This window comes from Dermochelys coriacea, chromosome 2 (assembly GCF_009764565.3).
Source record: "Dermochelys coriacea isolate rDerCor1 chromosome 2, rDerCor1.pri.v4, whole genome shotgun sequence".
Classification (NCBI taxonomy): domain Eukaryota; kingdom Metazoa; phylum Chordata; order Testudines; family Dermochelyidae; genus Dermochelys; species Dermochelys coriacea.
Genome location: NC_050069.1, coordinates 167,764,294 through 167,789,251, shown reverse-complemented (window position 1 = coordinate 167,789,251; position 24,958 = coordinate 167,764,294). Strand labels below are relative to the sequence as shown.

The 24,958-nt window shown below is 44.0% G+C and overlaps 1 protein-coding gene across 4 annotated transcripts in view; it reads right to left on the bottom strand.

The window, feature by feature from the left end:
• The window catches only part of LOC119851431 (zona pellucida binding protein), a 73,000-nt gene that overhangs the window by 30,291 nt on the left and 17,751 nt on the right, over nt 1-24,958 (bottom strand). For 3 of the 4 annotated variants that reach the window (XM_043508653.1, XM_043508654.1, XM_038391246.2), the window contains exon 4: nt 429-578. The exons of the other annotated variant lie outside the window; for it this stretch is intronic. In XM_043508653.1, the coding sequence (XP_043364588.1) occupies nt 429-578 (150 nt within the window). The remainder of the gene's footprint in view (nt 1-428; nt 579-24,958) is intronic. 4 annotated transcript variants of the gene reach the window in all.

Genomic DNA, 24,958 nt, shown 5'->3' with positions numbered 1-24,958 from the left:
GTGTTCTAGTGACTCTCCTGGAGTCCCAGGAATAGAAGGTAAAAAAGACATTAAAATAAATCTCCAAAGGAATAATTCAGCATGAAATGAAGTTACTTTGGCATAGTTTTTAAGAATTTTCACCAGCCAGTTTTTCAATCTTCTATTTTCCAATTATGTTCCATGTCTCTTTTTAAAAGCAGAGAGCCATGCTTAACAATTTCTCAATCAAAAGACCACAAAATTTCCTTTAAGGCACTGAAAATGACATTCCATGAATTCTCTGGTAAGTGACAATTAACAGCAAATTATTGAGAGATGTACAGAATTCTGCAACTCTACTCAAATTAAATTAAGCAGACTTATCGGAATTTCAAAACATCAACATACATTTTAAAAGTGAAAGAAAAACATTTTTGTACTGTAAATTAACTATTTTGATCTCTTACCATAAATAACATATTTGAGCAAATAGTTTTTTTCAGCCTGCTCTGCAGTTGGTTTAAAAACGAGGGAACAAGTGTAAATTCCACTCATGTCGTATTTGAAGTGTCTGAATATTAGGGTTCCTGTTGGTGTTATTTTCACACTGCTATTTTCTAGTAAATAAATAAATAAATAATACAGTGAGTTTAGCCTTACTTTTCATTATGACATGGGAAAATACAAAAGGAGGAATCTGAATGGCTATGGTTCTAACTATGGCACTTATAGCCTTAATACAAGAAGGAAGCTCACCAGTAACTGTAGTTCTTTGGCTGTATTAACACTGCATATTTACCATTATACATAGGTGCCCCAGTACTGCTGAGCTTTTTGAATTTTGCACATAGTAATGCTCATTGGGTTGCACAAGCACCCTCACACAACACCAAATGTTCAGTTATAAAAGCATGTTATGATCCCAACCATCTCAGTTCCTTTTAGTAAACTATAATGTCTCATGATGGAGAACTCCCAGAAGAGGGAATGTGCGCAGATAGTCTGAATAGTTACAGGCAATACAGTAAGAAAATATATACATTTATTCTACAGTTACTGGTAAGTAATCTTTCTGACAATTGCCCTTGCATATTACTAGTTGTGGAAGTTTAACAAGTATCAGAACTCCAAAATAGGTAGGCTAAAAAAATTATAATTAAACAAAGGACCAAAATAAGTATCACGTAGAGATGCTAAATTGCAAGAGCAGTGCTGTGTAAATGTGTGTACAAGACTGAAGGTAGCAGTCATACAGATTTCTAGGATGGAAACATTACAAAGGCATAAGCCAGTAGAGTGGGCTCTTAAGATATTCAGATACTGACAGCCAGACTAAACAACAACAGGTATCAAGGGCAGACTCTGAATCACTTTGATAAAAGCTGCGTGGGAATGGCTTTCTGTCGGCATTACCAACGGCAGAAAATGTTTAGTGGACTTCCCAAATATCTTAGTCCTGTCAAGATGAAACATCTGTGCTATGGAGTCTAGATTTTTCTAGTGAGAGTGAAGTTTTGGGAAAAATATAGACAAATTAATTGACTGAATCAGGTGAATTTCATGCATCACTATTCGTATACGTTTGGCATGAGGACATTGGACAACTTTGTCGTTATGGAATACAGCGAACGGAAGATCAGCTATTAAAGCCTGCAGTTCACTCAGTCTTAACAGGTGTGACTGATTTAGAAAACTGCTGTCTTCAGTGACAAGTGAAATAAAGAATATAATAAAAAATTAGAGAGTGAGTTCTTAACTTCAAGATGCCAGGTTGAGATTCCATATCAACACAGGTTCACAAATTGATGAGCATACCTTCACCTGTCCTTTAAGGAATCTTATGGTGGTGGGTCACTAAGGACAGGAGGTATCAATTGGAAGGTTATATGTTGAGACAGCAGGAAGCTGCACCTTGGTAGAAAACAAGCAGAGGCTTAAGGACTACAGGCCACATGCTCAGCCCTCCACTCAGCTGCTCTGTGTTGTCCAGACAGTGCAAGACAGCCAGACCAGTGCCTGAATCAAGGCTCTGTTACTAATTTGTAAAGATAACGTCTCCAGAATGATCGGGGTTTACTGCGTGGGAAGGTTTGGAAGAGCTTTCAAAATTGGCACCAATGGACAAACCTATTTCGGCTCCTTTGAATGTCAAAATCCTACACCACTGAAAGAGGATCCAAGTGGGTGGAGCTACTAGCTAGAAATGCAAATCAAATCCTTAAAAAAAATATATATGTTCTAAAGCTATTTTGTTCAGCTGCACTAAATTCTACAGAACAGATGGACAAGAACCTTTTTGCTGTGCGATGCAGGCTCTTTTACTGGTTCCAAATGACTATATTTTAATTTCAATAAGTCTACCCTTGTGTAAAAGGATAAAACAGGCAGATCAAAACTATGCTGGATATGTAGAAAACTTCAGTTACGTTCCTTTCCAGGCTAAACAATATCAGTCTTTTCAACTGCTCACAATAGTTAAACCCTGCCATATTACTAATATTTTGACACTTTTCAGTTTGCACTGAATTTTTTTTTTACATAAGGCAACCAAAACTGAAGATAGATTGTCGTCTGGAGTACTAGCAGATTGTAATCTCTCTCATATCGTATTTGTTTGGGACCAGATTCAGTTTGGCCTTTATGTCTGTGCACAAGGCAGGGAATCTTCTACCAGTTTACATGTGCCATGAAGGATCAGCTGCAGTTGCAGCACTTGTGCTTCAGACTGCTTAAGGATTGTTTCTTCTCTACACCCCTGGGAGGAGCAAGGAGAGCCATGCACAGACATGCACACACTCATCCCTGGCACAGGACCATATCAGAGGGAAGAGCAAGCTAGATCCCATAAACAATAAGGACAGCTCCACATCAACGTTCCCTCTAATTTTTTACATCCATGTGCGGAATTAATTTTGTTATGTGTACCAATATGGAAGTGATGTGTGGCAGGGTGGGGCTGAGGGGCTAGGAGTGTGGGAGGGGGCTCTGGCACAGCTGGAGCAGAGGGTTGGAGTGCGGGAGGGGGAAGGCTCTGGCTGGGGGTGCGGGCTGCCCCGGGCCTGCAGTAGGGAGAGAGGACATCCGCCAGCCCTCTCTCGCTGCAGCAGCTCTGGGGCCAGGGGCCAAGTCCTCTCGCCCAGCCAGGGCCAAGGGAGAGGCACCTCTTCCTGCCTGCACAGCCCTTGATAGCCTGTTGCACAGCCGCACAGCTTAGAGGGAACTTAGCTCCAAGTTAATGCTATGACAGGTTTCAGAGTAGCAGCCGTGTTAGTCTGTATTCGCAAAAAGAAAAGGAGTACTTATGGCACCTTAGAGACTAACAAATTTATTAGAGCAAATTTAAAATTTTCTAAATAAAATGCATCCAATGAAGTGAGCTGTAGCTCACAAAAGCTTATGCTCTAATAAATTTGTTAGTTTCTAAGGTGCCACAAGTACTCCTTTTCTTTTTGTTAATGCTATGAGACTCAGTCACTCCAAAAGTACCCCTGAGGGCATTCTGCCCCCCAAAATTAAAAATTCTGCAAGTTTTATTTGTTAATAAATAAATGCAGAGGCTCCAGCATGGGAGCGGGGCGGACAGGCCACTGGCTGCACGAAAGTGGGAGATAACCCTGCAGCCTCCCCACCACTCACCCTAGGCACACAGATTCAGTGGTGAGGCTGCACCTTACCCTGACAAAGCACAAGGCCTGGGCCTGCCCCAGAAACACCCTGGGGCCCTGGCCCTCTGCGCCAGGAACACCAGGTGTGGGGCAGGCAGGATCTAAATGTGGAGGGGCTCAGAGTGGGGTGAGAAGTTTCTGTGTGGGACAATCTGGGTGCAGGCCGCTCAGTATGGGGTATAGGTGTGGGGGGATCTGGATACACAGAGGCTCGTTGGAGGGGGTTCTAAGTGCAGGGGCAATGGGACTCTGCAGGGGCTTCCAGGCGAAAATGGTTGGGGCTCACCGGAGGGGTCTGGGAGTGGGGGGGTCTGAGGAGGGGGGTCTGCATTCTGGGGGAGTGGGGTGGGAGTCTAGGTACAGTTAATTGAGGACAGTCAGATGGGGGTCGATGTGGGGGGCTCACCATGGTGCAGGGGGTGTCACTCATCAGGGTGGGGGTTTGAGTGCAGGGAGATCGGGGGGGTTCATCTGGTTACAGGGGGCTCCAGCTAAATGGGATGGGGTTTGGGTATGGAGGACTAAGGAGGTTTTGGATGTACAGGGTGAGGCTTGGCAGGGGTGTCTGGGTATGAGAGCTCTGGATGCACGGGGCTTGGGCGAATAGGGGAGCAGCTCCCTGTACAGTGACCCCTCACCCCACAGCTGAGGAGTAATGGGGGCAGGAAACAGGGGAGGATACTGAGCTTCCTGTAGCTGGGGGAGGTTTCTGGGGGTGGGTCTGACACAGCCCCAACTACTCCTGGCAGGGGAAGAGAAAGTCCCATCCTCTCCTGCCTCCCACCCAGCTGGGACTAGCAGCTGATCCTGGCTCAGGGTTGGAGCCACTGGCTGGGGTGTCCCCAGCCCTGCAATGGTTTACCTCTCCATTGACTGCTCCAGGTGCCTGAAACAATGTACCTGCACAGTTAGGGAGTGGTGCGTGACTGCTCTTGCAGCTTCCCTTTCTTTCAGGGAAGCAAAGTCATTTTTCCACAAGGAAGCAAAGAAATCTGCCAGGGTCATGAATTCTGCACCCATTCAGTGGCACAGAATTCTCCCAGGAGTACAAAACAGATGACGAGACACAGCTATGTTTCCATAGTCGAGGAGCAGAGTTTACACTTAACGCCTTCAGGATATGTAGTAGTGGCCACATTTCCCTATCTGTTGGGGAACTCCAAGAGGTATTGCACCTCCTCCAACAATACTCCCCAGAGCCTGACTACAGAGCACTCAATATGTGCAAGTTCCCTAAAGGCATAACTGAAACCTATTAACCAAAAAGAATTACAATGGGTGCAAATCAGCATGAGTTCTGTAGACTTCTCATATCTCCCCTCATCATTTTATTTAACCTTTCTTTACAACTCAGTTCCACCAGATAATCGTAATTTCTCTTTTCTGAACTCCTTCCATCCAGGGCACATAAATGTCAATGACTTTTTTAAAATTTAAAAAAAAATTAAAATTTTTAATCTACATTAAACACATTTTCTTGTTTAAAAATAAAACTATTTAAAATAAATTTGAAATTGTTTACATCTGAATATGTTATCAACAGGGTGGATAAAAATCAATGACTAAAAAAAATTAAAAATAGAATTTTTTTTATTTAAATCAGATTTTTTTGAAAAAATGCTTTTTGAGGAAAAAAAAACCTATCTAAAGATAGAGATATAGCTCAAAGATATCTCATCATGGAATAGGGATTATAAATTTGAATTCTATAGAATGAGACAATATATTCATGTAATGTTTAAGAAACGTTTTGTAAATGAGTTCCAATAGTTCATGGATTAGGGACCCAATCTTATGGGGTTCCACAGGCTTCTGTATAGATTATTTAGGTTAATTTTTCTATCTACCCACTGGGACCCAGTGCTCAGTCTAGAACAGACCATCAGAAATGCTTAGTCTAGCAGTTCTCAAACCGTGGATTTGTGTCTCCAGAGGTAACAGGCCTGTTAACAGCAAAAATGTTTTAAATAAATAAATAATGTAAAGAGGTGAGAAATAACAGACCTCAAATCTATTGTCCCTCTGCAAATTTGTGTACACAGAGTCAATCCCTTACCTCTCTCTAAAAGTGCAAAGTTTCAAAAAGTTCAATTAATAGAAGATTGTTGGAGGTGGAATAGATCTGGACAAGGAGAAGAAGTTTGGAGATAAATGTGAGAAACAAGAGACATATGGTTGTTTTGTCAAAATATTATATGTTTGCTGTTGAAGAAAAAAATCCAGAATACTTAACGTTGTCGTTTTAGCTAAATAAAACAATTTAAATGTCTGTCCATCTGGTGATGTTCTCCTCCTAATACAGCATCGCAAGAAAATCCTCCAAATATTAATGATTAACCTGTTGAATTGGAGATAGTTCACCTCCCAATGACTTCATAAATATCTGTTTCAATTACCTTTGGTAAATGAAATAATCAAACAATCATTCATTTTCTGATATAGCTGTAAAACTAATCTTAAGTTTTCAAAATAAATCACTGTTTAAAAATGTAGAGCATGCACCTTCTAAAAATGAAACTTACATCTATCTTGGAGTTCTGAAGAATATGTATTAAGGTTATAACAACCAACAAGAATGCACTTTTATGTAGAAAACCATGATTAAATCGAGTCTTCCTGAGTAGTGATTTAAATCATGATTTAATTTAAATCAAATCCTCCCTGGTTGTCAATCTATTAAAATCATCTGCATTAGATAAATATGCAAGTAGCACATTTGTCCCAAAGTTTTAAATAAACAAACCACTGAACTGGGGGGAAGTCTCTGGCCTGGCACCTAGAGCCAGAATTGGTTGAAGTGCTAAACCAGCTTTTGATAGCAGTAACCTCTTCTGCAGGTGCAGATCATTTTTTTCCCCCAGGTAAGCTTATTCAACTAGTTCAGTTCAATGAGTAGATTATTCAAAGTTGAGAAAACAATTGGGAACTAAAAATGCAGGAAAGCTTGTTTACCTCTTCCAATACAGGAATAAAAGCAAGCTGTGAAAAGATGAGATTTACTAATTCTAAAATCTTGAAGGAATGGTAACAAGAAACAATCAGTTCAATTTACTAACTACACAATACTTCCTTTATTCAATAAATGAATAAGTTTTAAATGCAAAATGTGTTTTGGACAAGCTTTCTTCTTATGTCCATCTCATTTATGCTAGGTTTATTTAATTAATTATAAAATGCTGTTTCTGTGAATTTTGTCCTCAGATCTTGGTCAATAAAAAGACATGACAAAGCAACTTTCCAAAGGATAGGTTGTGCCAGTACGTCCAATGTTGCATTTCCACATCAAGATTGGCTGTTTGGGAGAGGCGACTGTCTAGGAGAGATGGCTACCAAGGTAAAGGAAATGCTCAACATTTTCCAGAGGTTCACCACCTATGACAATTTGTGGGAGAAGGGGGACAATTTGTGCGGGCCAGGCTGGTGAAGCATGTTAGTCTTCCCAATGTTGAAGGAAAGTCCTAGACTATAATAGGCACCTGAGAAAAGATCTAGGGTGGATTGCAAGTCAGCCTCTGTGTGTGCAAGGATAGCATGGTCCTCTGTCTGCATACTGAAGGTCAGTAACAATCCTGGTGACCTTAGTTTTTAGAGCGAAGACACTGCAGGTTGAAGAGCTAGCCGCTCACGTGATAATCCCAATTCTAGAAGAAAAGCAGTCATGAATAAGAATCAAGCTCACAACAAGATAGATGGAAAAAAGGGTTGGGGCAATAAAGCAGCCCTGCTTGACATCAGTACGGATGGTGAATGGTCTGTCGCCAACCCATCACAGAGGACGGTGGCGATCATCCCATCATGAAGTAGCCTGAGAATGCGACTGAACTTCAATGGACAACTGAACCTAGAGAGCACCTTCCATAACACTTCATGATTGATGGAATCAAAGTCCTTTGTTAGGTCAATACATGCCATAAGCAATGGCTGGGCATCTTCGCTAAACTTCTCTTGGATTTGTCCTGAAACAAAAAAATTCACATTGGTGGTGCCCAAAGACAGTCTGAAACCACACTGGGATTCAAGAAGGATGTCTTCTGCAAAACGGAGGAGATGGTTCAAAAGGATCTGAGCAAGAATCTTCCTGGAGACAAGGGCAATATTTCAGTAATTCCCATACACTGACTTGTCCCCTTTCTTAAAAATGGGTACAATATTGGCACTCTTTAGGTCAGACAGAATTTCCGCATTAACCCAAATTCTAACAAGAAGTTGATTAAGTTTTTGCATAAAACTTTGAAGACCACCACCAGGATGCCATCTGAGCCTGGCGCCTTGTTTCTAATGAGTGAAATGCTTCTTCCAACATTGCTTGGGGACTATACTGGGTGCAGAAGGGTGAAGCTGTCCTGGGATCGCAGAGGGGTTGTGCCATTTTAACTTGGCCTGTAGATGGCTTTTGTTGCTTGAAAAAAAGAAAGATTCTCATATCATGTTGATCAGAGAAGCTCTGGATCTCCATGGCCTTTGCTTGCCACCACTGATTCTTGATGTCACACAGCCTCCTTTGAACTACAGCTTTAAACTGGTAAGTCTCTCGTTTTTGCTGATTAGGGGATTCATTTTGCCAAGTGCAAAGTGTGCTTCTTTTCTGATGAAAAAATACGAGGATTTCCCTGTTCTCATTAAATGAATCCTGATGGCAGTGAGTGGAGTATCCAAATCAATTCAGCACATGCCTTGTGAATAATGGTCTTGAACTCCTCCCAACATGTTTGGATGTCACTGATGTTGTCAGAAGGGCCAGAGAACCTCCCCACCAAGGCATTGCTGAAGAGTCTCGCAACTAGCAAGATTCTGAAATACCTTGATGTTAAATCTCTTCTGCATTCGTCTACAGCAGTGGTTCTCAACCAGGGGTCCAAGGTCCACTGGGGGTGCCACGAGCAGGTTTCAGGGGTCCACCAAAATAAACCAGAGAGCAGGGCCAGCATTAGATTTGCTGGGGCCCAGGACAAAAAAGCCGAAACCTGAGCCCCGCCGAAGGCTGAAAGCCAAAGCCAGAGCAACTTAGCTTCACGAGGCCCCTTTTGGTGTGGAGCCCTGGGCAATTGCCATGCTGGCTATCCCCAATGCCAACCTTGGCTTTTAATCTACTGGATATGCAGAAAAACAGTTGTGATGCTACATTTTTTTAGCATGTTGGTTGGGCCTCAGAAAGAAAAAGGTTAAGAACCCCGGGTTTACAGTGTTGTTGTGCAAGCTGCATGTTCATGATTGATCTGACTAAGCAATCATCTGTACCTCTCATGGCTTGTGTAATAGGGACGTCAGTACGATCACAGGCTCTGACGATGATGTAATCAAGAAGATGCCAGTGTTCAGAACATGGGTGTTTCCAAGTTATCTTATATTTGTCCCTCTGTTTAAAGATATTTGTGATAAGCAAGTCATGTTCCACACATTAGCTGAGCAGAAGAATGCTGTTAGAGTTAACTTTCCCCACTCCTTCTTTCCCAATGCTGCCTCTCCAGAGCTTGGGGTGTCACCCAACTCTTGCACTGAAGTCACCCATGAGGATAAGCTTGTCTTCCTTGGCTGTGGCAATGAGGACAGCAACAAGAGCACACTAGAACTGCTCCTTGTTATTTTCATCATTGTCAAGTATGGGAGCACACACACTGATACCCATGGTATACTGGTTGTTACTCAGCTTGACGAAGAGTCAGGAGATGTTTGTTAATACCCATAGGGAGTTCTAAAAACTGGCTGGCAGTCCTCTTCTTGGTGGCAAAACCAACCCCATGATTTTCAGATGGCTTTCCTTTCCAAAAAAAGGTATAGCCTTCCATCTTCTTTCAGTTGGTCTTCATCTGCCTGATGTGTCTCATTTAGGGCAGCATTACTGATGTCATATCTTGCAAGTTCTCTAGCTATTATGACAATTCTTTCAGGACAGCCACTGTTTGGGGAATCCATGAGAATGCAAACATTCTAAGCGGCAAACTTTATTACTTTGTGTGTTCTGACTGTAGGTAGTGTGATTCCGTTGGTCATGGCCATCCAGACAGGGGAGGGGTGGGAGTCTGAGCAGCTTATGTTCAGAGCACCTTTTCCAGGCCCTTCCCCATTCAGGATGAGCAGAGGGGATCCTGAAAAGGACTGCTCAGTCGTGGCCACAGCTGCAGAATTGCACTTATGTCTCATAAGCCCGAGCGCAAGATGACCAACACACAGCCACCGCTCGTGTGTAGAATGATCCCAGAGTTTGCTGTCCCCACCACCACTCATCCATCAGCACAGACTTTGTTAGTAGGAGATGTTAACACCCTTGGCAAAGGCCTACGTGTGAAACCTTAATGTGGGGAAGCTGGTGTGTAGGCGGCAACCTCACAAAACTTGAGAGGAAGGAGCACTGAACCCAGTGGCAGGGAAGTCCGAGACAACCAGAAGTCTCCTTCCTGCTGCAGCCCTCATCCACTGTCACAACCACAGAGAACTAACAAGTCCTCAAATAAATCTGTTCCACTTATGGGGTCTTGAGAAGTTTGGACCCCATTTCATCTGGAACCTCACCTCAGAGCTGTTCGCCAAGGGTGGCCCTACCAGGAGTACAAGACTCAGGACAACATACTTCTGAGGGTCATTGAGAAACACAAGCCACTCCACCACAACAAGGTATGCATTCAAGGAGAGGACCTTATATTCTAAGAACCTACAAAATAGACTATGTCATATGAAATACACCCAGGGCTTACAACATGATGTGATAAAGGCCATATACTACAGCAACTGATTCTGTTTGAAGTACTATCATTTTGTTATACAGGTGTATCACTTCATATAAAAGTAATATTGAAAAACTGGAAAAGATAACTGAAGATTATGGCAGCGAGTCTATCAACTCCTTCATTCAATTAGCACAAGCCCCCTCCTGTTACAGTTTCACAGATTGACAACTGGAAAATACTGCTAGATCCTCAAGATGCAGCAATGGTCAATTGTGCATTTTCCCCATCCGTACGTTACTCTTGGGGGAATTCCACACCATTACACGTGCACAGAATTCATGTCCCCCGCAGATTTCTTTGCTTCCCCGCAGAAAAATGACTTTCTGACAGGGAAGCAAAGGGAAGCTGCAAGAGCAGTCACGAACCACTCCCTAGCTGCACAGGTACATTGTTTCAGGCAGCCGGCAGAGAGGTAAATCACTGCAGGGCTGGTGACGCCCCGGCCAGTGGTTCCTACCCTGAGCTGGGATAAGCTGCTAGTCCCAGCTGGGCTGGAGGGAGGAGAGGACGGGACTTCCTCTTCCCTCCAAGGAGTGGCTGGGGCTGTGTCGGACACACCCCCAGAAACCTCCCCCAGCTGCAGGAAGTTCAGCATCCTTCCCTACTTCCTGCCCCCATCACTTCTCAGTTGTTGGGGGAGGGGTTGCTGTGGGGGGAGCTGCTCCCCCTATCCACCCAACTCCTGTGCATACAGACCTCCCATACCCACATACCCCTGCCAAGCCTGTCCCAGTACATCCAGAACTCCTCTAGCCCTCCATACCTGAACCACAACCCACTAAAACTCAACCCCTGCATCTGGAGCCCCTCTGTACCCAGACCACTGATCTCCCTGCACTCAACCCCCACCCTGATGCCCCACCCCTGCACCACCCTGAGTCGCCACATCCAGACCCCCGTTACTGACCCAACTGACTGCACATAGATGCCCACTCCACCAAGCCCCACTCCCTCAGCACCCAGACCCTCACCCTGAGATTGACACCCAGACCCGTCCGCTGAACCCCAACCACCATCACCTGAAAGCCCCTGCAGAGTCCCATTGCCCCAGCACCTGAAACCCCCCACCACAAGCCTCTGTGCATCCAGATCCCTCACACTTAGACTCCTCACTAAGCTGCCTGCACCCAGATTGTCCAACACAGAATCCTCTCACCCCACACTTGGATCCCTCCACATTGAGCTCCTCCACACTTGGATCCTGCTTAGTTGAGGCTGCCTGCCCCACACCTGGTGCAGAGGGGCAGGGCCCCAGGGTGTTTCTGGGGCAGGCCCAGGCCTTGTGCTGTGTCAGGGTTGTGTGCAGCCTCACCATTGAGTCTGTGTCCAAAGGGTGGGGGTGGTACAGGGTGATCTCCCACCTTCGTGCAGCCAGTGGTCTATGCTTCCCACTGCTATGCTGGAGTCTCTGCATTTATTTATTGATAAATAAAACCTGCAGAATTTTAAGAATATTGTACGCAGAATATTAATTTTTGGTGCAGAATTTTTAATGTTTTGGTACAGAATGCCCTCAGTAGTATATGATGTCATAATGTGGCGTGTTGTTGCTTGATGCCTCCATACCATAGTGATTGACAGAGCTAAAATAAATACACAGGCTGGCAGGCAATGATGTACATCGTTTAGTTTTAAGACAGAAAGTGTGGGGCAAGACCTATCTTTTTGGGGAACCCCAAATAGGAGGACAATAGGAGTGGCTAGGTAAGAATTTTTCTCTCTCTCCTCATCCAGAAAAAAGGGGAATTATGACTTTTACACTTGAACATGAAATTCCACAAACCACAGCAATGAGTGATATTCCCAGGCCCGCAGGACGCTCTCCTGCAGGACTCTGGGGCAGGTGGAGAAACTGTCCCTTGATGATATCCATTTTCCCCCTCCTCTAACACTGAATCTATGTCAGGATGCAGAAAAGAGGGGGGATTTTCCTGCTTGAAGAGGGGTCTGGTACATCTGCAACAAATTCCCTTGACAACAGAAGGGGGGGGGGAGAAGCAGCGCCTACTGCAGAATTCCTAAATATCTTTATCAAAAGAGGACACAGTGGCTCTCAGATTAAATCTGGTGTTGAAAGCTCCATATTGGATTCAGTTGACCAGGATGAGACCAAGTCCCTTAAGACAGTTATGCAATTCATGAAGCCATTTTGGTGAGCAGTCTTTTACAGCAGAGAAATCTCTGTATCAATGGTGCTAGATTGAGTCAACAATAGAAGTCTGAGGTGGTGCTTCCCAATCCTTGCGAGTTTAGTTAAAGAAGAACATCAGTTTCAGCTGGGCTGTGACCCTCTTCTAGGCACCAGAGACTCTGAATATAGGCGTCTGTAACAGACAACACAGCTTTGCATGAACCACAAGGCTTTTGAAGCTGGTTTTCTTTCATGATTGAATCATCAAAATGTGGGATTGATGGATCCAAGGAAGAGGGGGGAAAATCAACCTAACAGAACTGATACTGAAAGGGGAAGCAGCCCGAGTCGGTTGTGCTCTGAAGACACCCACAACAACACGACCAGCAGGAAAAAAAAAAGATGGGTTTTCTGTTTTTAAGGAAAAAAAGGCTGGTGAACAAGCTAGATGAATTATATACTAAGACTATCATGAAAAGGAGCAAAGAAAGGAGAAAACCAACAAGGGAAGCAATGTGGACATAGAATCATAGGACTGGAAGGGACCTTGAGAGGTCTTCTAGACCAGTCCCCTGCAATCAAGGCAGGATTAAGTATTATCTAGACCATCCCTGACACGTGATTATCTAACCTGCTCTTAAAAATCTCCAATGACGGAGACTCCACAACCGCCCTAGGCAATTTATTCCGTGCTTAACTATCCTGACAGTTAAGAAGTTTTTCCTAATGTCCATTTAAACCTTCCTTGCTGCAATTTTAGACATCAAGACATACTGAGTGTGCTCTGAACTCTTGTACCCTAGATAGTCAGAAAGACGTGTGGTTGTGCCCACTTCCCACTTTACAACCTCAGAATCCTGTGCAAGGGGAAACAGTTGCTGGGTGAGTGGCCCTAACAGATATTGTTTTGCAGAAGATCTTGCACTGAAAGCACCTGTACCCAGGAATGGAAATCAATTTGGACACCATCAAAACAGGTAAGGCTGGGTTACACAGGGCAGCAGTAGGGTTCTAAATTGAAAATGACAAAATGACATAAGAGCAGTTAGGTATCCTGGCTCCTTTATGTTGCTCTTGACTCCTTTTAGCCTCTTTGCATCATGGTTGGTAGGGACATAACACTGTCTTTTAGGATTTCTACTGCAGTTTATAGAAAGAAAAAAAAAGATACACTGCAAAACCAAAATAAGATTTAAGATTAGCACTCTATGGTCTGAGACAGACTGTTGTGCTGGAAACTAGAAGATCTAGTGACATTTGAAAGAGGTTTTATTTGTTTGATTCTTGAACCTTGAAATTTAGGGGGGAAAAAACTGTAATTAGTAAAATGTTTATGGAAATTTTGGGGCGCTATTAGAAGAATTTCAAAGGAAAAAGGAAGGTCAGATTAAACCTGCAGACCCATTATAGTAATGGTCATAGCCATACACATTAGGACTTAATTGGCATACTGCCATTTCAACTTCCTTATAAAACTCCATCTTTTTACTACAATGAAACGCACGATGAAATACTGCAATCGACAGTGACTGAAATTCCCTAGTAGAAGCATTTACAGCTATTACATAAATCTAATAAGATTGGATATCCAATTTTCTTGCACTTGTTTTGAAAATTTCAGCATTATTCCTCAGTGTTTATGTAAAAAAACTTGAATGTAAGCCAAGAACCTTCGCATTGAACTAGAATTATTCATTTTTATTTTATTTTCTAATGTACACTAAGAAAAAAGCCTTCTTGTACCTCAATAGGAGGATCATTTTAGTGGAATTAAGATTTTTGTAATCTTATAATTACCTGTTTGATGAGCTATATCAGATCAATTCCTGAGTGAGTCGTATCTGAGTCTCTATTAGGCATAGGAGGCTTACTCTGAAGCAAAAAGTAGGTTGTTGACAATTTTCTTTCATTCCAATTTGTTTCTTGAAAGTACCTCAGGACATTGAGATAATGTCAGATGTTTCTACGTCTGACTTCCTATGTGACCTGGAACCATTTACACTTTTCTTAGATGTCTTTTGTTGTTCTGCTTAACCAGTGGATCTATGAAAATGTTATGTGCCTGCACATATGATAGATGTGCCCAATATTTAAGACTTTTTGGAAAGCCACTGGAGCCTCCATAAGGAAGATAAGCGGTCAACTGTTAGGTAACCCCTTAGTATTTTTATTAAATGGTCCTGAAAACTCTGAGTTTTATAAAAGCCATAAAGAACGGATCTCTCATCTCCTAGTTGCAGCTAGAATTATCAGCAGCAAGGTGGTAGAAGAGGAATGATTCCTGTAAAACTGGTTATCAGGAAGTGTGGGAAATTCTGGTACAAGAAAAACTAAATCAAGTCAGAGTTCTACAGGGGAGAAGGAAAAACGATAACTACTTAAAACTATAATTACTGGTGGAACTTTTTGGTGTCTGTTGAAGAGGGTCATTGCCCACCACCAAGAAAAAATGGTTATTTACTTTTTGTAACTCGTTGTTCTTCAAGATGTGTTGCTCATGTCCATTCCATTCTAGAGTGTGTGCGTCCCCACATGCAGTCGTAGATTTTTGCCTTAAGGGTATCCATAGGGCCTTTTGTGGCGCCCTCTGGAGTGCACACTGATGCATCAGTATATTAGGTGTCGCCGGCCCTACTCTCTCTCAGTTCCTTCTTGCCAGCAACTCCAACAGAGGGGCAGGAGGGTGGGTAATGGATGGATATGAGAACACATCTCGAAGAACAAGTTATGAAAGGTAGGTTACCATTTTTTCTTTGAATGCTTGCTTATGTCAATTCCATTCTGGATGACTCACAAGCAGTTTTCCTGGAGGCGAGCTCGGAGTTCACACTCATGCAGCTTGCAACACTGCTCTACCAAAGCCAGCATTGTCTCGGGCCTGCTGGATAAGTACATAATGCAACCTAAATGTGTGGATAGATGACCAGGTAGTGGGTGCAGAAGACAGTCCAAGGTCGCCTGCAGCGAGGCCTGTTAGGCCCGAATACCTTAGTCCAAGGTCCAGCTAGTGAACCTTTTCCATTTGGCCAGGTAAGTCGTTCTAGTGGAGGGCTTTCTTCTACCCAACAAAACCCGTTGGACACAGGCCAAGCATTCCTGTTCTTCTGAATTCAGCCATGCAGTAGCCAGGCTGTCAAGTGCAGCACCGGTTCGGGTGTAGAAGGCTGCCATGGTTCTGGGACAGCAGATCCAGCCAGAAGAGCAGCTGCAGTGAGGCAGCCACCAAAAAGTACAGCAGCATCCCAAACCAATGCTGGCAAGGCCAAGACAGGGATATCAGGGTAACCTTCACCTTGTCTTGTTTGATCTTCATGAGGACTCTGTGGGTGGGAAGGCATAAATCAGAGCCACCGACCACGGGAACAAAAAACTGTCCAACAGGAAGCCCCTGTCCATCCCCCGAAAAATCAAGCAGAAAACATAGCACTTCCTGTTCTGAGGGACATGAACAAGTCCACCTCGGGAGTTCCCCTCCTCTGGAAGATCACACTGACTGCCTCCTGATGGAGCAAGAGAAAAGAAGGTCCTGCTGAGGCAATCTGCTAACACATTCCTGACCCTGGGAAGGTGCACGGTCACCAAATGAACGGCATGCTGCACGCAGAAGTCCCAAAGGTTGAGAGCTTCTTGGCAAATGGCCGAAGACCTGGCTCTGCCCTGCTTGTTGATGTAATACATCGCAGCAGTATTGTCCATCAGGACTGGTACCACTTTGCTCTCCAGATGGGGCAGGAAAACCTGGCAGACCAGGCAAACTGCTTTGAGCTCTCTGACGCCCATGTGGAGGGACTGATCTTCCCATGACCAGCAGCCTTGAGTGCTGAGCTCACCCAGGGGGGCTCCCTAACCCAGGCCCAAGGCATTGGAAACCAGAGTCAGATACGGAAATGGGGCCACAAAAGGAACTCCCTCCAACTCCGATCTGGGGTCCAACCACCAATCCAGGGACAACCGTATATGACCCTGCACCATGACTACCCGGTCTAGACCGTGTCCGATAGGGACCGACGCCAACCATGCTTGCATTGGCCGGAAATGGAACTGAGCATGACGGACCATGTGAGAACATCCTATCATGTGGCCTAACAATCTCAGGCAGGTGCGAGCAGTGGTGAGTAGATGGTCCCTCACTTGGGACATCAGGTCCAGCATTGCCTGGAAATAGGCCTCTGGAAGGAAGACTCTGGCTCGTGTGATGTCAAGGACTGCCCCATGAACTGTCTGTCTGTTGTACCAACCTTAAGGTCTATTTCTTTTCATTTATTAACAGGCCCAGGTCGTGGAAGGTGGAACATACCAGATCGAGGCTCCTTTGTACCAGTTTCTGAGATGAGCCAATTGTCGAAATACAGGTAGACCTGGACACCTCGACGCCTCAGTTAAATGGCCATTGGTGCCATATATTTTGTGAACACCCTCGGGGCCGACAAGAGTACAAAGGGCAGTGACATGAATTGAAAATGGTGATGGCCCACTGTAAAACAGAGGAACCGCCTGTGCCCTTGCAAGATGGACATATGGAAATAAGAAAAGGAGTACTTGTAGCACCTTAGAGACTAACAAATTTATTTGAGCATAAGCTTTTGTGAGCTACAGCTCACTTCATTGGATGAATTCAGTGGAAAATACAGTGGGGAGATTTATATATACAGAGAATATGAAACAATGGGTGTTACCATACACACGGTAACGAGACTGATCAGATAAGGTGAGCTATTACCTGTGGGGGGGGGACCTTTTGTAGTGATAATCAAGGTGGGCCATTTCCAGCAGTTGACAAGAACGTCTGAGGAACAGTGGGGAGTGGGAAGGGGGGGATAAACATGGGGAAATAGTTTTACTGTGTGTAATGACCCATCCACTCCCAGTCTCTATTCAAGCCTAAATTAATTGTATCCAGTTTGCAAATTAATTCCAATTCAGCAGTCTCTCGTTGGAGTCTGTTTTTGAAGTTTTTTTGTTGAAGTATTGCCACTTTTAGGTCTGTAATCGATGGACCAGAGAGATTGAAGTGTTCTCCAACTGGATTTTGAATGTTATAATTCTTGACGTCTGATTTGTGTCCATTTATTCTTTTACATAGAGACTGTCCAGTTTGACCAATGTACATGGCAGAGGGGCGTTGCTGGCACATGATGGCATATATCACATTGGTAGATGTGCAGGTGAACAAGCCTCTATACTGAGTGCCTTCTGGCCCCCCATGATGCTTCACCATGCTGTGTTGTGCAAGTGAGCGAGAGGAGGAAGGGCGGTGAAGACTAAAACTCATGTCTCTATCCCTTCTCTTTGCACACCCCTGTCGAGGCTGCCAAGGCCTTGGAGGCAGGGGCAGACGGAACTGCTTCCTCACCGACTGCAGCGGATGCAGACCCAGTGAGTGGAGGGTGGCCTGAATATCCTTTAGTCCGTGCAACCTCACATCCATTTGCTCTGCAAAGAGTTCACTCCCATCAAATGGAAGGTCTTGGATGGAGGACGACATATCCTGGGACAGGCCCACGGTTTGAATCCAGGAACTGCGCCTCATGACCACTGCCGATGCAACCACCCTGCCAGTCAAATCAGCCACGTCCCATGCCATTTGGAGGGAGCATCTTGCTGCAGCTGTACCCTCCTCAACTAGGGCCCTGAAGCAGGGACTTGAACTTATGGAGGGAGTCCCATAAGTTAAAGTTATATCTCCCCAAAAGAACCTGGTGGTTTGCCATCCTGAACTGAAGGCTGGTTGTTGAATAAATTTTCCTTCCAAAAAGGTCCAGGCTCTTGGCCTCCTTATTTTTGGGGTAGAATTTGTTTGCCCCATCTGTCTCTCTCATTGGCCACAGAGATGACCAGCAAGCAAGAGGCGAGTGAGCGTACAAGTATTTGAAATCCTTAGCTGGGACAAAATACTTCTTTTAAGCCCTCTTGAAGGTGGGTGGGATAGAAGATGGGGTTTGCCAGAGGACTTTGGCTATTTTCAAGACTCCATTGTGCACCGATAGCATGACATGTGTGGGAGTAGATGCCAAGAGAACATTAAACAAAGTGTCCGACTGTTCCACCATGTTCTCCATCTCCAGGCTCAAGTTCATGGCCACCTTTTGAAGCAGGGCCTGGTGCTCTTTAAAGTCACCCGGCAGGCTGACATGAAAGGGCTCCACAAACGCCTCATCTGGGGTAGGGGAGTGAGTGCCCACACCAAAACCTCCTTCCCCACTGGAGATGATTCCCTACTGTAAATAAACTAAGAGCTTGAAGAAAGGAGAGAATCGCTAACCACTTGCTAGGCAAGGAAAAAAGGCACTCTGACCAACCACCCTGGGCAGTCAGAAGGAAGTGAGAGGGCGTACGGCTGGCAGTGCCGAATATACTGATGCATGACCGCGGCACTCCAGAGAGTGCCACGGACAACCCTACCATCACTGCTAAGGCAAAAATCTCTGACGACTGTGCATGTGGCCGTGCACGCACCCTAGACTGGAATCGACATAAGCAAGCACTTGAAGAACTACTTTTGAATAGTTAGGAAGAAACCCCTTCAAACAATAGTCAAAATTAAACTCAAAATTAAGATACGAAGCACGGAAAACAGGAGTATAAAGGAGAAAAATTTAACATGTAGAGTTTTGACAGGACAATACAATACATTTTAGTTATGAAACTTGTTTAAGAAAAACAGAAGTTTGGCCCCAAATGTGAGATAATGAAAGACTAACCAACATTACAAACTGATAAGACAGAGGAGGAAGATGAAGAGTAGAAAAGCTTCAGCCACAATATATGATCAATACCACAAAGCTGAAGAAAGTAGCACGTCCCATCAACACAGCTTTAGGGATTCCTATAGGCCAATTTATAATCATGTATTAGTGTATATACTAACTTTATCTCTATTTTAGGTGTAAAACAAGGGGTTTTTTACATAAATGATAAAGAATGGCTTTGTTAATAAACAAATTAAAGTAAAAAAGAAAACCTACATACCCTAATCTGTTTATGGGGAAGACTTCAAAATGACAAGCCTGCCACAAAAATATATCCCGGCACTACGGGTGAACAAATCTCTTGCTTAAGCTAAAAGCCGATCATCGTACAGATATTGTAAGTGTACTGAGTTGGGGGTGGGGGGACACTGACATTCATCTAAATCAACATCAGGTGTTGGTCACCGCCAGCCAGTCTTATTAGACTTGATGACCTTATGGTCCTACTTGTATGACAAAACTTATGGTTCAGTGTAACTTCAAAGCAAAAAGTAGTGATACCATATTTAAAGACCACTGAAACTGTTAATAATAAACCCCCCTTATATTCAAATATTTTTTCACACTGCTCGTTACTTCTACTATATAAAGATGTGGAGCAGACATTTTTCAGATACTAGACAAATATTTCCTTGAGAATATTTTGCAGTCAAATTTCTAAAGGTGGTGTATTGCTTCTCCTTCTGTATCCCCCACCAGCAGATAAAATAAAAATTTACAGGAGAGTAGAAACTTTTTTTCCTCTGCAGTATAGTCCAACAACATACCTGCCTGTGCAAGGCAGGTGACTTGTGAGTGTAGAGATAATGTAATATTCTTCCCCAAAGGGCATGAAAAGATGATTGGATCTTCTGCAAAAACAGGTCACCTGGGGGACAATTTATCAATCTGGATTTGCAGCAGACCCGATCACACAAATAGCTGTTAATTTTGGCTTCTCTGAAATACAGAGTAAAAAAAATTCAATGTTGATTACTGCAAATGATAACAAAAATGGTTCGGAGCTACATAAAATAGTGGAAAGTAAAACAGTTAAAACTGTCAAATTATTTGACAATATTAGAAGAATTTAAAACTCTTAAATATTATTAAATAGTAAAACCTACTCTATAGTAGTGCATTGTTGCCTGCTTATATCCTTGGAAGTATCAGCATAGGAATGTGAAATAACCACTGATTTAATCTGCCCCATATCCACTGTTTGGGCCTGATTCTTTCAATTATTCTTTGCTTTAAAAATCAAATGAGTGTCTCCAGAATTATATTAGTCTAACTCAGATCACATTCTGGTCCTCTTGTGTGTAGCTATATTCAGCTGTCCCTTCATGCCTCCTGTGCAGATAGGAGAAGGGGGCACTGCTGAGCAAATTATGCTCCAGCAAACCTTGACTGTTGCATGGTTCCTTGTCATAACAATCCTCTATCACAAAGTCTGGCAGAGAAAAACCAAAGCAGAAGGCAAGAAGGATGGGTAGTGGAGACCGATAGGGATACACATCTCGAAGAACTCCAGTTATTGCACAAATAACCTCTCTTTTTTTTCCACTGAATGCATCCGATGAAGTGAGCTGTAGCTCACGAAAGCTTATGCTCAAATAAATTTGTTAGTCTCTAAGGTGCCACAAGTACTCCTTTTCTCTCCTTCTTTGAGTAGTGTCCCTATGGGTGTTCCATTTTAGGTGACTCCTGAGCAGTAGCCTCATAAGGAGGACGGAGTCCAATACTGAAAACAGTGAACAGCATTGCCAACTGAAACATCTGATCTAGAGGCATGAACCAGAGCATGGTTAGGAGGAAGCATATACTGAAGTTTAAGTTGCAGCTCTGCAAGTTTCAGCACTGGAAAAATCTTGAGTAGTGGGCTAAACCTCTAGAAGGAAGCTGAATATTGGCAGAATCATAACTAAATAATCCATCCAGAGATCAGTCTTGAGTCTCTGGGTGGAGACTGTAGAGCCCTTGGATCTGTTTGCAATTGAAAGTCTGGGAGAGTCGTTCAGAAAGCCTTCTATCTGGAAAGAACTACACTGAACACCTTCCTGACATCGAAAGTATAAAAGGCAGATTCCTGCCTCATTTGTTGTGGTTTCAGGAAAAAAAACTGAAAGGTGAATGATGTATCTAATACAAAAGACACTTTAGGAAGAAACCTTGGATGTTGTCACAACAATATCTTTTCCTTAAAAAAGACTGTAAAAGCTGGGTCTGTCATTGAAGGCCCAAGCACTCTGTGTCTCTGGGCAGATGTGATGGCTATCAACAAAGCTGTTTTCATGAATAGGTGGAGCAGTGAACATGGAGCAATGGCTAAAAGGGGCATTTCAAAAGGCAAGTAAAAATAAAATTCAAGTTCCATACCAGGGTAGGTTCCCTAGTCTGTCAATAAAGATTCATCAGTCCTCTAAGGAATCTTGACATTGCTGGATAAGCAAAAATACAAACTTTCCACAGCTGAGTGAAAAGCTGTTACATCCACCAACTGAACCTTGACAGAACTCATAGCAAGACCTGATCTTTTAATTCCAACAGGTAACTCCAGAATAATGGAAAGAAAAACGTGAACAGGAAAGACTAATCAACAGATATACCAGTGGTGAAATCTCTTCCATTTCGGAAGGTAAGTATTTCATGTAGATGTCTCTTTTCTATTTAACAGTACCTCTGTTGAGCAGGAGGTATCTATCCCCAAGAACAGTTGAGGAATCATACCAGGAGTCACAGTACTTTGAGGTTGGGGTGAAGAATCTGATCAGCATTCTAAGACAACAGATGCCAACTGACAAAGTCTCAGCGGTGGATAAGAAGCAAATCAAATAAGATAAGGATACCAAACCTGTCTCAGCCAAGTCAGTGTAATTAAAAATGACTTCGGCCCTGTCCTGTTTGATCTTATTCAATACCTTCAAACGTAAAGGTGAAATAAGGAAGGTACCCCCTAGTGATTAAAGGTCTCATCCCCCTCTAGAGCAAAATTCCTTGAAATTTGTGTTGGCAGCAGTTGAAAAGAGGTTCAACTTCTGGAAATCCATACATTAAAACTATGATGTTGAGTACTCATGAATCAAACTCCCATTTGTAATTTTGGGAGAAGAGCCTGCTGAAGTCATCAGATGTGGTGTTCTATACACCCAGGAGGTAAGAAGTTGACTATCTGGTTGGCTATGCAGAGAGTTTTATTGCTGCAGCAAAGTCCTGCCCCGATGATTGATGTAGAATATGCAGGCCAAATAGTAGGACATGATCTTGATGGATATGACTCTGATCAGAGGAAGGAAGTGAATGCAAGCATTTCTCATTGCTCTAAGTTCTAAACGATTGATATGAAGATGCTCTTGGGACAATATGCCTTGGATTGTGTGTGACCTTAGATATGTTTCCCATCCCAAGAGGGATGTGTCTAATCTTAAAATGATGGTAAGAGGAGCTTGAACAAAAGAAAATCCGGCACAGACCCTTTGGTCCTTCCACTAGTTGAGTGTTTGCAGAATGCAGGGGGGTACAGACACCTGTTTGTCCAGGATATGTTTGTTTGGGATACATACATACACTGTCTTGGGCCATCCTTGAAGGCATCAAAGATGTAAGCTTGAACCTTCGTAAACCAACACTCCAGATATGACATGCTTTAGTAGTTGAAGACAATCCCTTAGTGAGGTTTGAGGGCTGAGTTGAATCTTTGAGATGAGATTCTTTAGGGTGAGAAATCTGTCAGTCGGTTGGTAAGCCCTGCCCACCAACACATCCAAAAAACCCTACAAAATCTATCTGCTGTACCGGTGTCAAAGCGGACTTCAAGGTTTATTTGGACTGTGTGTGCTCGCTATATGCATGGGTGACAGAAGTTTCTCCCCCAGTGGTATCCATAGGGGACCAGCTCTGGCACCCTCCGGAGTGGCGCACATATGCGCTGGTATAAGGGGTGCACCCAGCTCCCTCACCCATCCCAGGTTCCTTCTTGCTGGAACGCCGATGGAGGGGAAGGAGGGTAGATCATGGAATGGACGTGAGCACCACATCTCTAAGAACAGTTAAAAAAGGTTAGTAACTGCTTTTTCTTCTTCGAGTGCTTGCTCATGTCCATTCCACGTTAGGTGACTGCCAAGCAGTATCTCTGGATGCAGGTAGGAGTTCATGGACATGTTGATTACAACACAGCTCTGCCAAAGCCAGCATCATCTCTGGCCTGCTGGGTGATGGCATAGTCCGTTGTGAAGGTATATACCGACGACCACATTGCAGTCCTGCAGATGTCCTGGATAGGGACCTGCTCCAGGAAGGCTGCCAATGATGCCTGAGCTCTAATAGATTGGGCCCTCACTATCAGTGGAGACACAAACTGTGCCATCTCGTAGCAAGTATGGATGCAGGTGGTGATCCAAGGCAAGATCCTTTGAGAAGATGTCGGAAGGCCTTTCATCCTGTCAGCCACCGTGAAGAGTTGAGTCAATCTGCGGAAGGGCTTAGTACCCTTCAGACAGAAAGCTAGGGCATGCCTTATAGGGTATGCAGACGCCTCTCTTAGTTGGACGGGTGAGGCTTTGGACAAAACACCAGGAGGAAGATGTCCTGGTGAACATGAAAGTGCAACACCACCTTTGGCAGGAAAGCAGGATGGGATGCAACTGAACTATATCGTTGTAGAACACCACGTACGGGGGCTCCAACGTAAGGGATTTAATCTCGGAGACTCACCTCGCTGAAGTGATAGCTACAAGGAAAGTGACATTCCACAACAGGTGCGAAAGAGAGCAGGAGGCTAGAGGCTCAAAGGGAGGGCCAGTCAGCCTACAGAGGACTAGGTTGAGGTCCCATTGGGGAACCAGGTCCTGGACCGCTGGAAAAAGTCTTTCAAGGTCTTTCAGGAACGTGATTATCATCTCATGGAAGAATGCTGATCTGCCTTGGCTGTGGAGATAGAAGACTGATATGGCCACAAGGTGCACCTTGATCAAAGAGAAGGCCAGGCTCTGGTGCTTTAAGTAAAGCAGGTAATCCAGAATAGACTGCAGAGATGACTGGGTCAAGTTGATATTCTGCTCCGACGCCCAGCAGGAGAAGCACTTCCACTTTTCCAGGTAAGTCACTCTCATGGAGGGCTTTCTACTTTCCAAAAGAACCCGCTGGACCTGACTAGAGTAGGCCTAGCATGGAATGGACATGAGCAAGCACTCGAAGAAGAAATACTTTTTTCGCCACCTTCCCCGATTTTTTTTTATAATATATATATATATATATATATATATATATATATATATATATATATCTCACACATATACAGTGTGACACAGGAAAGCCAGGGAGCAGTGGGAGAATGCTAGAGGGGAAATATATAAACTCAAGGCTAATTAAGGCTTGGTTCCCTGTAGACTAGGGAAGGTGGCTGCAGGTTATTTGGAGCACCTGCAGTCAATTAAGGCCCTGTTAGCAAGCTAATAAAACCCCCTGCTTCAAGCAGACAGAGAAAGAGGAGGAAGGAGAGAGGACTGGAGCTTGGAGGTGTGCTGTGAGACTTGGAAAAATCAGAGAACTGAAGTAAGAGGGACCCTGCCCAGTAGGGGAGGGAGATTCCCTTCCCCAGCATCTAAGGACTGCAGGTACCGCACCCAAGGGGAAAGAGGGTAAGAACCCACAGGGGTTGAGAGGGACTGGGGCTCAGAGTGAGGAACAAACCCAGACATCTCTCCCACTTCCCTCCTTTACCACCTTCCTGGGTCACTAGCGGGGCCA